Source organism: Pundamilia nyererei, unplaced genomic scaffold, assembly GCF_000239375.1.
Source record: "Pundamilia nyererei isolate P.nyererei 1_Seehausen unplaced genomic scaffold, PunNye1.0 scaffold00395, whole genome shotgun sequence".
Classification (NCBI taxonomy): Eukaryota; Metazoa; Chordata; class Actinopteri; order Cichliformes; family Cichlidae; genus Pundamilia; species Pundamilia nyererei.
In genome coordinates this window covers 231,320-243,849 of record NW_005187796.1, presented here as the reverse complement: position 1 = coordinate 243,849, position 12,530 = coordinate 231,320, and the positions used below count along the sequence as shown (strand labels likewise).

Genomic DNA, 12,530 nt, shown 5'->3' with positions numbered 1-12,530 from the left:
ACTGTAATTTTGAGTTAAAATATATATTTATAATTTTAATAAATGACAAATTAAAAAGGCATGAACATTTTTTTGTATCGAAAAAATATCGAACCGTGACACCAAAGTATCGAACCGAACCGAACCGTGAATTTTGTGTATCGTTGCACCCCTAATAGATAGATAGATAGATAGATGGAGAGATAGATAAAAAGGCACTTGAAGCAGATTAAATATATATACTTAAATTACAATACTTAGAATTCTATGTCCTATTATTCCCACCTGTTTTATCTCACTCTTTAGCTTGTGTATTCCTGTGCGTTCAGTCTTTGTAGCTCCTGTGTGACCTAGTTCATGGATGGATATCGCAGGGCTAGTGGCTGCAGACTGGATTGGGCGCACTGATGGAAAAAAAACAGGAGCACAGATCAAAGATTCAGGATTGTTTAAGGGGAAGTCAAATAAATGTTTTCCCGATTAATCATTTTAAGTAACAAGGTTCCTGATCTGGTGTAGAATACATAGACTCTGTGTGAGAGCAACAAAATATATGACCATGATTATTACAAAGGTGTTCAGCTGTTCCTGAGGGATGAGGGATGGGTGCATAGGGAACAACAAAACTCACTGCTTCTCTCCACCCCAAATTCTTTGCCACTGAGGATGTGATGCAGTAGGTTCTTCATGCCAAATGGACTCAGGCTCATCAAACTCTCTGACGCCTCCTCCCCTACAAAGACATTTCAAGCTTTTCATATTGCACACTCTGCAGACTTAATTCCTTTGCTCAACCACTTGGTTATGCGTGCATGTGCATGTGTTTGGGTGTTTTTTCCTACCAGAACAGTGCAGGCTGCGAGCTAACTCAGTGGCCATCACTTGCATGATGAGTCCTATCCTGAGTCTGAGCATGTCCCCGAACAGAGCGGGCTGGGAGCGCACATACATGGCTAGATACACCATGATTTCCTACATGACAGACACACACAGTTCAAGGCTGTAAGATTGGTGTATGAAAAAATTATCGGTCAGTCCAAACGGTGACTGATTTACCTGAGTGACCACTGCTACACTGATATCCTGACCACTGGCTTCGTAGATGAGGTTGTTTAACTCATCTGGCGGAAGAGGGCTGAAAAGAATCAGGACAGAGACCTTGGATTATTATTGGAAGATTTCTTCAGCCACACTGTTTTACTGCAATAACGGCTTACACTGTGATCACTCTTTCCCTGGGTTGAGGAGGTAGACCTACAGTCAGCTGCTTGTGATGGGAAATCAGATCTGTGCAGGCCTGCAGAAAGGACAAATACATGTGGAATGAATTATTAATAAATGGCCGTGGACACTGTTGATCCTGTTCAAAACACATCTATTAGGAACTTCCTAAATCTTACTTGTAGCATGAGTGAGTGACTGAAGCTGTTTGTTGCAGGAGGAATAGGGTAGGTCAACAAACAGACAGCAATGATTCAATAACACTGGATCAGAACAAGTCCAGATATCTGATCACAGTGACTGATCCACATGGAAGATACCAATGACATGGCTAAAGACTGAATATATAAGTATACATGATTTATGATATATGTTTGTAAGGTCAATTTGTGGCTACATGTGGAATGGCATCATCATGCTGTTGGTGGTAGTGCTGTCTTACTACTTAGGTGTCCAAGTCAAGCACATAATCTCTGCTGCAAGTTGCTGACACACTTTGTTTAAAATAATCTCCAACCAGGTGCTAAGCCACCTTTTTCCTAAAACACTGACCTCAGCGAGGACCTCCACCCTCTTGCGCAGTATTCCAGAGATGTACCTAATGAGCCCCCACTCTTTGCAGGCTCCGGCTTCTACATACAGCTCCTCCAACAGTGATCGCACACTGACCCCACCCTGCCCAGGACCTGACAACTCCACCAGCCAATCAGCTCCTCTGCTCAAGAGAACAAAAACACACGACGGGCAATTACAAAAGCAGCATTTTTTAATCAAACGTTTGCTCTACTTTTGTCTTGATGATCATACTTCATCACATAGAGAATGTAGAGGATGTCAGCCTGGTCCTGAAGAGTGGGGCATTCTTTTAGCTGCCTGACCAATGCTGCAAAGTCTGTGTTGCCCTGAGAGTCTCGCGGCAGATGAAGATCAGCAGCAGAGTGTGACTAGTAAAGGAAAAGTGCCAGGGTTAGACAAATGTACTCATAGCAATACTGACGTCGTGAGAGAAATGAGTTTGCTGGTGGAAGGATGTGCTGTGCCTACCTTGTGCTGTTTCACCTGTGGGCCGTGCTGAGGATGAGGAACATCAAGAAGGTTGAGAGATTTGCGATGTTTGCTCTTGACCGGAGTCACAGGCAGATACATGGAAGACTCTGAAAATACGTGTCATTAAAAGGAGCATTAAAAAGAGAGTCTCTGCTTTTTAACACACTGGCAGCTTATTACAAAAAAATGCCTTTTAAGGTCTCTGCTTTGCTGTTAAACAGGGACTTTTGCTTATTACTGGATTATTATTAGAAATTCCTTCAATCACAGTTTTTACTGCAGTAACAGCTTGCACTGTGATGACTCGTCCCTTGGGTTCAGGAGGTAGACCAGACCTGTGCAGGTTTGACAGGCTTGACAATGGCTTAGTGTTTTGACAAGATTTGTTACTTTGATGTCAAAAAAATCTAACATCAGTCTTATTATATTATTACAGACTCCTTATAAAAGATGGCTGTGATAGGAGGGTGAAGCCAGTGCTCGAGTGCCATAAACCTGCCTGTCCTTCTAATGGCCAGCAGGGGGTGAAAGTCCTTGCTTAATGTGTGACCTCAGCAAACATTTTCAGTCACACTGACACTGTGCTTGTCTCAAATAAACAAAACAACCAAAACGCTCAAGACAAGGCTTCACAAAACAATTGGTGACATTGTGGTGACCACATCCATCTTTTAAATACACACTATGGTTAGTGTATCTGGACTAGCATGAAAACTAGCATGGTCATTACATTGTTGAGAAACTCACTGGGAACGTTCAGGCCCTGGACCTGCGCCATAAAAGACAGGATGTCTCTTGTGGTATGTTCTGGACTGAAGACATGGTGCTGCCCCCTCTGGATGGGAGGAAGATGGCACTTGGTAGTGGTGCTGTGAAGGAGCTGGGTGAGGTACTGGTCAAATACATCTTCTGAGTCATCTAGAGTTAAATCGAATTGAACCATGTTTACAAACAGGACAAATTAATTGTGCCACACAACTGCTGTACAGTCTTGGACAATAAGTAATTACCCGAGGGACGACAGATATTATACTCCTCTCCATATCCATCATCATCATCGCCTCCATCCTCAAGCAATATGTCATCATTCTCTTCATCCAGGAAGCTGAGACGAGTGTGAAAAGAAGTGGTCTGGACACTGGAGACGTCTGACATCTGCACCCTGTAGTGGTCAGCCAAAGTACTCAGACACAAACTTTATACAAAAGTCACATCATCTGTTGTTTTAAGCTATAGAGGGAAACAAACCTCGCTCCAGCAAAATAGCCATCCTGTAGTTTCCTTAGAGTTGACAGGATACATGAATCAATTGTTTCTCCATCTTCATCTAGACAGAAAAAAGATGGACATTCATCAGGTAAAAAATTAGGAGCTACTCACAGTTCATGTGTTCAGCAGTGACATCTCCTGTTTGAACATGCAGTCTAAACATCTAAGTTTATTTTTTATATTAGCTAAAAAATACAGTACATTATTAATTATATTATGTAGAACAATTACAGACTGATATGCTTTGGTTAATACCCAGCATGCTACGGGTGATTGGGAATGTGAGCGTGGGCCGCCCTGTCATCCTCCAGCAACAAGAGAGATAGGCCAGTTCGGTCCGTAACATCTCCACAATCATCTGGTTGTCCAGAGCCAGATAGAAATGGTGCTGATCCAGAAACTGAACAAAGGGGGGGCCAAGCAGAAATATAGAAATTCAAATATTTATTGTTCAATTATTAATGTTAATGTGGCTAACATAACAAGGTCACAACATGCCCTAGTTTTACCTGAGGGGTGAATATGTAAGAGCGATTTCGGATCTCGTAGAATTTGGATGTTCCCAGGACACCAATGTGTCTGTACGGCCGCCCACTCAGACTCAGCTTCTTGCTGTTCCCTGTGGCAGAGACACCAGATGGTACTCTTATTTATTTTAATATGAACACACATGCACAGGTGTATACTGTAAGGAAAAGAGTGCTCGTTTACCCAGTCTAACATAGACATGGCTCAGGATGCGAGCTGGCATGACCCTGATGGGCAGAACTTCTGCCATCGTCTGTACCTCGATCCCCAGATCTCTTAACAACTCCTGGATCTCCTCCGACTCTGCTAGAACACAAACTAAAAAAAACCAAACATATAAAAAGCAATTTAGATATTTAAAGATTTTTAAAATATATTAAAATATTGGTAGTTCAATATCTGGCTGCTCCAGTCTGGATGCCAAATATCCTGGGGCAAGTTACTAAACCCAAGTTGCTCTCCGATGCATTTATTGGAGTGTTAGATAAAAAGCATTTAAGCATAAAAAAGTGCTTGCATGAATTGGTGTGCACAATGGTGCATTGGTGTGTACAAAAATATGCTGACTTTAGAACATCAGAAATGACTAATTTCAGAAATGTGACATTGGTTACTGAAGCTGAAAGTCCCTCTATTTTCAAAGCAGTGTTTAGTTAATATCTTGCTTAATGTGCCAGACTTTAACTCTCAGCCCATATCAGTTGTTTCCTACAAATTAATCACCAACCTTGTACCACAACATCTGGTTTGAAGCTTGTAGAGAATCTCCTGTTGAGCGGATCTATCTCTCCTGGTGCTAAAAAACCCTTAATCCGAAAAGAAAAGGCAAGACGAAGCAGAAGATTTATAACATTCGTTGAATGCTTATACGTATAAAAAGTGAGGTGGTTTTTGTGTATTGAATGTCTGTTAGAATACTGCATTATTCCCAATTTGTCTGCCATACACACAATGATAACAAACAGTTGCCTTGTGGCTAGCTAACATTTAAGCTAGTGTGTAGCTCAGGACCTACCTCAGCCAGAAGGCACCCCAAGATGTAGAGTGACTGTCCCCACATGTGTGGCAGCTGACCCATGGCTACCCTGTCTACTGAGTGAGGATTGCTATACTCCTCCTCAACCTGCAAGAGTTACATTTTTTTTGGTATCTTAATAAACAGATATATACACTGAAACAGTCCCTGTCTTTATCACAACAGGTAAACAGAACAGCAGGGAGCAGACAGAGTCTGGAGCTAATATTTCTACCCAACAGATTGACAATGTATGAGTAAAATTAGCAAAAATAACCCTTAGGTGAACAAAACTACAACTTTATAGAATATAGATGATGACAAAAAATAGGGAAAAGAGTATTAACCGCAGCAATTAGCAAATTAGCAAATGCTAGTATGCTAATGTTCCTTAGCGCTAAACCATCATTAGTTAGCTAATTTTTCCACTTTTGTGGAAGTTTAATGACTTCTACAAACTATATAGAACAAATAGTAAATATATAAATAATAAATAAAACATTTTTTTGGCACAACCATTTTTTTACCTTTTGATTTTTAGAGGGCAATGCAACGAATTATGGTTAAACTTTATACTGAAAAAATATAAAAAAAATACACTACAATAGCATTGCACATGTAAAAGCTGCTCCTATGGCATATGTGTCATATTACAACAGACATTTTAAAAGTATTCTTCATGAAAGACTCAATTTTGTATCTTTGATTAAGTTTCTTTAGACTAATTTACAGCACAATCTTGAGTCCCCCATCATTTTGTATATTTCACTAGGAAAATGGGAAATAGGTGCAGTGATTTAATTGAAATGTATGCCAAAGAAATGTAGTAGACAAAAAAAAGCTTCTTTCGTCCTCCCCAGATAGTAACAAAATGCTTCAAGATATAATTTATCTTTCTTTTTTTTTGCCAAGTTGTCTGTTATGTGTTGATACAACACAGGTTCATCCCTTGAGTTATTTGCCTTTTTATGCCAGAACGATTCACAGGTCAGTAACAACAAACCATAAAAAGCATTTCTCTGAAAATGGTCAGGTATGAGGACTGGACTGAAAAAGAGGATGCCAATGACCAAAGACAAACTTCGAAAGATCTTCAGAAAGCTTAGAGAATTACTGCTCAAGACCGCTTTAAAAAATTACTACTCTAACAAAACAAAGCAATGAAAGGTGGATTAAGTCAGACCATGACACAATAATGTAGCCCTTACTATGAGAACGGGTGCATATATCTGTCAAAATGTGGGACCATGTTTAAAAATGGCTGTAATTCCTACATAGTTAATGCAATACTTTTGTTAATACTCTTAAAACACACATTCATTTTAAAATATAACCCATACTATGGTGGTGTACAGAGGTACTAACTGCACTAACTGTATGTTGTGCTCTCCGTGAGTCTAGGATACCTTGTCAGGAGGAACAGAATAAAGTTCAGGCACCAACTTAATGCCATTCTTCCCTCTGATTAAAACACCCTCCAGTGCTTCACGGTACTCTTGCACCTGTACAAAAGCAAATTTGTTGTTATTGTTAAAAAAGCCATATCCAAAGTGACTCAATGATTGTGTGAGTACAGCAGAAAGTGCATATGAACCAGTGTCTTTGGTTGCTTTACCTGAACTTGATCACCAGCAAAAATACCATCCAGGATGAGGTAAGTCCAAAACACAGGCCACTCACACTCGATATTCTCAAATAGCTTCAGCTCAGCAGGATCATAATGCAGCCGAGATGGATCCTAGAGAGAAAGATCAGGAGCTTACATAAGCTTTCCTGCAAAAAAACATAAACATCTATACTCTTCACTAAAAAAGAGCACCTCCTTCCTGGGTTCACTGCTGTAATGCATTTACATGTCCCATGAGCCTTAATACTAGAATATATCACCTCTTTGGGACAACGATATCCGTCCCTGATAAAGCGACAGCAGCCATAGCGACCCTGAAATAAAGCAAAGAGTAGAATTTAAAGAGCGCAGGTCAAAATACCAAACTATATACTTTTCCTTGGCAGAAATGTCCAGCTTGCTTATGCTTTGACTTCACCTGCAGTTTGCTTATGATCTCTGACTTCGTCACGGCCACCAGGTCAGCATCCTCCACAGCAAACGCAGGGAAAGAAGTAATGGACAGAAGACCAGCATCTATTTCCTTTGAAGTTGAAGCTCTTGGCAGCATGGAGCACAGAATAGACTGAAGGGGAAAAACAGCACGCTGAATACAAGAAAGACAAACAGAGGTGATGCTACCATAGCTAAAGGCTAATTAAAAATGATACCTGACAGTGTTCGACTTCATCAGGCAACACATGGATTACTGACTTTGGCCCTCCATGAGCACCAAACAGATCCAGCTCATCTATAGCTTCAAGCGCTGCCTGCAACGTGCATATGCAGATGAATCCCTATATCCATGAATGGACAGTACAGTGTATCATAAATGCTGATAATTATTAAATATCACATATCCTTTGTACCTTAGCCATTCCTACAGAGCTGGCATTGAGCTCAGGAATGCCCTGATTAGTCTTGTCACCTCGTTCCCACATTCCATAGTCCTGCAGTGGTAAAAATGGTCATGGCTTAATTTCTTTATAGCAACTCTCCAGTACTGAAACTCATCATGGCACTGAAAAGCCTATTCCACTAATTTATCATTAAACTATGATAACAGAAACAAAACAAACAAACAAACAAACCTCTGACTTTTTACTAATAATTCTTTCATTCATTGTTTCAAAAACCTGTGGTTACACTCCTCTGAAGTCAGTCCAAAACCCAGAAGTGTTTCCAAACATCTGGACGTGTTACAGTAGAAGACTTGACATGCACATACTTTGGGAGCAGCTTTTATTCTGTGTCTTTTCATTTAACTACTCATATGTCACCCTCCAGACACCACATACCCAAACAAGACCTCTAAAAAACATTACCCACCGCTACTTTGTAGGCAGCCTCTATGTAGAAGACCAAGTTTTGGATGAAGGCTACCTCGTCCAGGTTGGAAATGATACGAAGACCTGCGGGATAAGATAACAACTATGTTCAGTTCTGTTTGAACAAAGGAAAACTCATTCTTTAATAACATGATGTTACAACACCAAGGCAAAGAAAAGGCAAAAATTATATATATACATAAAAAAAGCAGTCTGCATCACTATTGTACCTGAGGCTGTCATCTGTGCCAGCATCAGCAGGTAAATCGAGGTGGCGTCCACCTGGAGATGACCCCACTGATCATCTCTGACCACTGTGGCACAAGTGGGAGTATCATATTTGGCATGCAAGCAATCTTTTGTACTCTGGGTGTGTTTGAACTTCTCCACCTTGGCCACCTGGAAACACATGACCAAAGACTCATTGTTTTTTGTCTATAGCTTTAGCTAAGTTTATAATGAGTTTCTTCATAAGCTAATCAGCAACGTCAATAATTCCACAGTACAAAGCGACGTCATCAAGTTGTTTGTTTTGTTTGCCCAGCAGTCCAATACTCAAACCCAGGGTATATCTTACCTGTCTCATCATGCACTGCAGAAGCCCCTGCATCAGTTTCACCACACTCTGCCAGCAAACAAAAACAGCTCTATCAGTAAACGGCAAAAATCTCACCGTGATGCAATTTACTTTCTATTTCTAGCAAGCTAGAAAGGAAACAGCTACAATCATCTCTTGTAGCTCTGTGTATTTATTCTCACATTTCCCACAAGAACCCGTGGAGGGGGGCTCGAGACTTTTGCAATGTGCTGTATTCTATCAAACAGGTTAGCAAATTTATCAGCTTGGACTAATAAACACTGACTCAAAGTTACAAGAGCTAAAAATGTACTTAAAAAATTCTAACAGAACTATGAATTGGGGTTTTTTTTCATACACATTAGATAATTTTTAGCAATTCTTTTAGTGAATCTTAATCAGAAACTTTTATCAGTGCTGGCCTGATTTTAAAGTTAGACATTATAACACCTTACTCTATAATTAGGGGCAGAGTGCTACTTGTTGATTGATGGCACTCAGTACATGCACTGTAGGTTGTATGTATGGGTGAAAGCCTGTGCATGTTCAGCATGTGCACTATGTTATGTCAGAGTGAAATAATCCTTTCCTCTTTCTTTAATCCTCTTCTTTCTAAAGCCTACTAAAACGTTATGATCGCAGTGCTGACCAAAACAAATGTGATTCTTTTATATTCACTTTCACTTTAAGCTATTTAAGAGTAAAACAATATTTTATGTTGAGCTAATGTGATACTTTAGCTTAACTACAGCCCACATTCATTAAAGTTTTACTAAGTATTGCTATCCTCAAATATTTAACCCGTCGTAACTGAAAGAATGCACAGGCCCCTTTTTCACTCGCTCTATTTATGTTGCAAACACACCTGCTCCAGTTCATAAGCTTTGGCCTTGTCTTCATCGCGGTCTGCATTCTTCCGGTAGGCCATTCCCAGCCCCCACACCGCCAGGACACTGTAAACATTATCCCTCACCCAGGCATCCTTCTTCTGCGCACTGGCAGGAAGAAGTCCTGTCACTGGATTCTGAAACCAAGACACATGTGACATGTTAACTAATAGTAACGACAGGGGTGGTGTGAAGGATACAGTTGTGGTCAATAGTTTACCTGCACTCATCATGAGCCTGAATGTGATCATAATTGTGATTTAGGGTTTTGTTTGGTTTTTTGAGAGTTGAATGATTGTACCACAAACACAAATCTTTAACATTTCTGAGGTCAGGGCTTTGGGAAGGCCTTTACAGAAGCTCCATTCCAAAACCAATTCTGGTGTGTTTGGGATCATTGTCCCGTTGGAAAACCCAACTGTGTCCAAGTTTCAACTTTCTAGCTGTTGATCTGACGTGAAGCTGAAGAATTTGAAGATAGTCATCCTTCATTATTCCATCCACTTTGTGCAATGTACCAGTATCATAAGCAGCATTACAGCTACAGAGCATGATGCTACCACCACCATGCTTGACAGTTTGTAAAGTGTTCTTAGGTTTGAAAGCCTCAGCTTTACTCTTCCAAACAGCTCAATGTTTGTCTCATCTGACCATAACATTTTTCTCCAGAGAGTATTTGACTTATCCATGTGGGCTAGTGCAAATTTCGGTCAAGCTTGAAGGAGCAGGAGCTTTTTTCTATAATCCATGTGTGAAAGATCCACGACAAGACACACAGCTGCAGCTTTTTAGCTAGCTGCTGAACACTCCACCAACGATTACAACGCACAGACAGGACCTAATACACACTTTAAGTCGACGAGGCGTGATTCTTCTTTGGCTATCACAGATTCATAGCTATTATTCTTATATGTGTTATTGTGATCTCCTATGAGCAGAGCTGAAAATGAATGAAAGCATGGTCCCACTGATTACAATTCAAACTGAAATTGTTAAAAAGTATCAAAGTCCTTTGACTGAAAGTTACTGAAAGTTGATGTGTGCCCAATAATAATAATACAGCAGTTGCAGTTTATATTTAGGAGGAGCCTGAGACATCAGTGTGTCACCCCCTCCTCTCTCACTAAACATATACCCCGACATATCAGTATATGCTATGCCTGGAAAGCTGATGCTGTTTCCTATCAGCTGAGTACTCTCTGGGTCACAGTTTAGCATAGACAGCTGTTGATGGTGCCTCAATGTGAGCTCAAGAGCCAGGAGATAACAGTACATAGCTTTCCAGTCCTAAGCCTGTTCCAGTGCCTGAACTTTGCCCACACTTTGTTTATTTCTGTGCAGCTCACTTTTGGCTGAACTCTAACCTATATGGGCTGCAAAACATGTCCATACCTAGAATGCTTCTGAAGGAGAAATCAAGGATATGTGCATAACTGAAATCCATAACACTGGGTCCTGGTGTTGTCTCGTTTAAAGTTTACATGACTTAAACGTTCAAATGGACTATAGTGTCTGAAATAATGTATGAAAGTATTTCATATACAACCACGTACATTCTGCAACATCTAAACTAGTACACGGGTAGTAACGCATCAGTAACTGTAATCACAGTATGCAACATACTTCATTTTGAAATAAGTGCTTCCACATTTAGATCTTGAATTATTGCTTCATTCAAACGTTTCTCAGTAACATTGCGCAAAAAGGGGCCCTTACTCCACTCCACCTTTGCGGAAGTGCTCCAGCTTTACTGCGCTGCCTCGTCTCTGGTGCATGTCTGAACTCACCTGATGGCACAGGATAGTCTCCTGGACCAGCCGGGCATAGCCGTCCAGCCGCACTCCTGAGTTACTGCGACTCCTCATCCTCTCTGATCACTGCACACAAAACGACAGTTTAAGTCTCAGCGACCGCTTAAAGCTCGGCATTTACTTCTTTGTAAACGAAGCTTCGAACACTACCGGCTCTCGCTTAATAAATTAGGTAGGCTGTCTTACCAGGCAGCGACCCATCCTCCCACTCCTGTTTCGCCGACTCGATCCCCGCAGAGGCTGCTCTGCTAGCGCTCGCTAGCCGGGTAGCATCCAGCTGTTTTTTTGTCGATATCAACACGTAACATTAAGCTTGCAGCATGAATTTTCAGGCACACAGGACCACACGGCCCGGTCAAAGCGCCTGGTAAGACGAGTCAGGGCTCGCAGAAGACAGGACGTGAGGTCTCACAAACACAGAGGGCAGAAACGTCTGTGAGCGGCTGTACATCCAATCTGTAAAAGAAAAATACATTATGTTCTTGTTGTTTCCCTGCTCGACGACAGGGGGCGCCAGATCACTTTCGTTCCTTCCACTCCAAGGCTTTAAGCCGCGTATTCACTTTATTTAGAAATGGGGAAAACTGACCGAGTATCCTGCTAGTTTATATGGCTCGTTTCACAAACAATAGATTTATTACATGTACTGTTGGGTTTTGGGGGTTTATATTTTATATACAAAATGTAAATAGTTTAAGTATCTAGCTATTAAATGCATTCAGCTAGAGTTTCCCTTTATTTCCCTCGATTTTAAAGCAGCATTAAATGAAAACACTCGTTGAGTACCACAGAACTGTACTTTTGCACATTGCTTAAAACGTAATTCATGCATTGTTCTTTGTCCTTAAAGTCATTATCACTATAAAGAATATACAGTTGATGTATTGTGTAAATGTTGACAGTATAGACGACTTTTTACGTATAATCTGAGAAAGATATACCAGCAGAAAAAAACACAAACAGACATAAACTTCCCTTGTTGTTTATTATTTATGTATACCAGGACTATATTACAGTGCTGTAGTGCAGATTCAGTATTTTAGTCCAGTACTCAAGTAAATGTATCTCCAGTATATCTTGATTTCAAAATCAGGGAAAGTAAAGAACAGTTAAAAGTACCATTTAATTGAAATATACATAGTTAAATGCATAAAATTATGTGGTCAAAAGATGTCATGGTAATTTGAGGCTTTTTATGATTTCTTCAAATCATAAAAAGTTGTTTTTCCAGGAATGATTGCATAGCATATGTCTCTAATGGC

The 12,530-nt window shown here is 40.4% G+C and overlaps 1 protein-coding gene across 4 annotated transcripts in view; it reads right to left on the bottom strand.

The window, feature by feature from the left end:
* The window catches only part of LOC102213742 (phosphorylase kinase, alpha 2 (liver)), a 23,821-nt gene extending 12,065 nt beyond the window's left edge, over nucleotides 1-11,756 (bottom strand). For all 4 annotated transcript variants that reach the window (XM_005753043.1, XM_005753045.1, XM_005753044.1 and 1 more), the window contains exons 1-28: nucleotides 11,455-11,756; nucleotides 11,245-11,334; nucleotides 9,436-9,594; nucleotides 8,571-8,618; nucleotides 8,224-8,392; nucleotides 7,995-8,077; nucleotides 7,535-7,615; nucleotides 7,337-7,435; nucleotides 7,105-7,251; nucleotides 6,947-7,000; nucleotides 6,675-6,797; nucleotides 6,466-6,561; nucleotides 5,060-5,167; nucleotides 4,772-4,850; nucleotides 4,228-4,362; nucleotides 4,026-4,135; nucleotides 3,772-3,916; nucleotides 3,496-3,574; nucleotides 3,258-3,409; nucleotides 2,995-3,165; nucleotides 2,245-2,354; nucleotides 2,008-2,144; nucleotides 1,753-1,915; nucleotides 1,197-1,276; nucleotides 1,036-1,114; nucleotides 822-951; nucleotides 611-712; nucleotides 265-383 (exon numbers count right to left, since the gene is read on the bottom strand). In XM_005753043.1, coding sequence (XP_005753100.1) covers nucleotides 265-383; nucleotides 611-712; nucleotides 822-951; nucleotides 1,036-1,114; nucleotides 1,197-1,276; nucleotides 1,753-1,915; nucleotides 2,008-2,144; nucleotides 2,245-2,354; nucleotides 2,995-3,165; nucleotides 3,258-3,409; nucleotides 3,496-3,574; nucleotides 3,772-3,916; nucleotides 4,026-4,135; nucleotides 4,228-4,362; nucleotides 4,772-4,850; nucleotides 5,060-5,167; nucleotides 6,466-6,561; nucleotides 6,675-6,797; nucleotides 6,947-7,000; nucleotides 7,105-7,251; nucleotides 7,337-7,435; nucleotides 7,535-7,615; nucleotides 7,995-8,077; nucleotides 8,224-8,392; nucleotides 8,571-8,618; nucleotides 9,436-9,594; nucleotides 11,245-11,322 — 3,036 coding nt within the window. In that variant the 5' untranslated portion in view covers nucleotides 11,323-11,334; nucleotides 11,455-11,756. The remainder of the gene's footprint in view (nucleotides 1-264; nucleotides 384-610; nucleotides 713-821; nucleotides 952-1,035; nucleotides 1,115-1,196; nucleotides 1,277-1,752; nucleotides 1,916-2,007; nucleotides 2,145-2,244; nucleotides 2,355-2,994; nucleotides 3,166-3,257; nucleotides 3,410-3,495; nucleotides 3,575-3,771; nucleotides 3,917-4,025; nucleotides 4,136-4,227; nucleotides 4,363-4,771; nucleotides 4,851-5,059; nucleotides 5,168-6,465; nucleotides 6,562-6,674; nucleotides 6,798-6,946; nucleotides 7,001-7,104; nucleotides 7,252-7,336; nucleotides 7,436-7,534; nucleotides 7,616-7,994; nucleotides 8,078-8,223; nucleotides 8,393-8,570; nucleotides 8,619-9,435; nucleotides 9,595-11,244; nucleotides 11,335-11,454) is intronic.
* Between the last annotated feature and the right edge of the window lie 774 nt (nucleotides 11,757-12,530).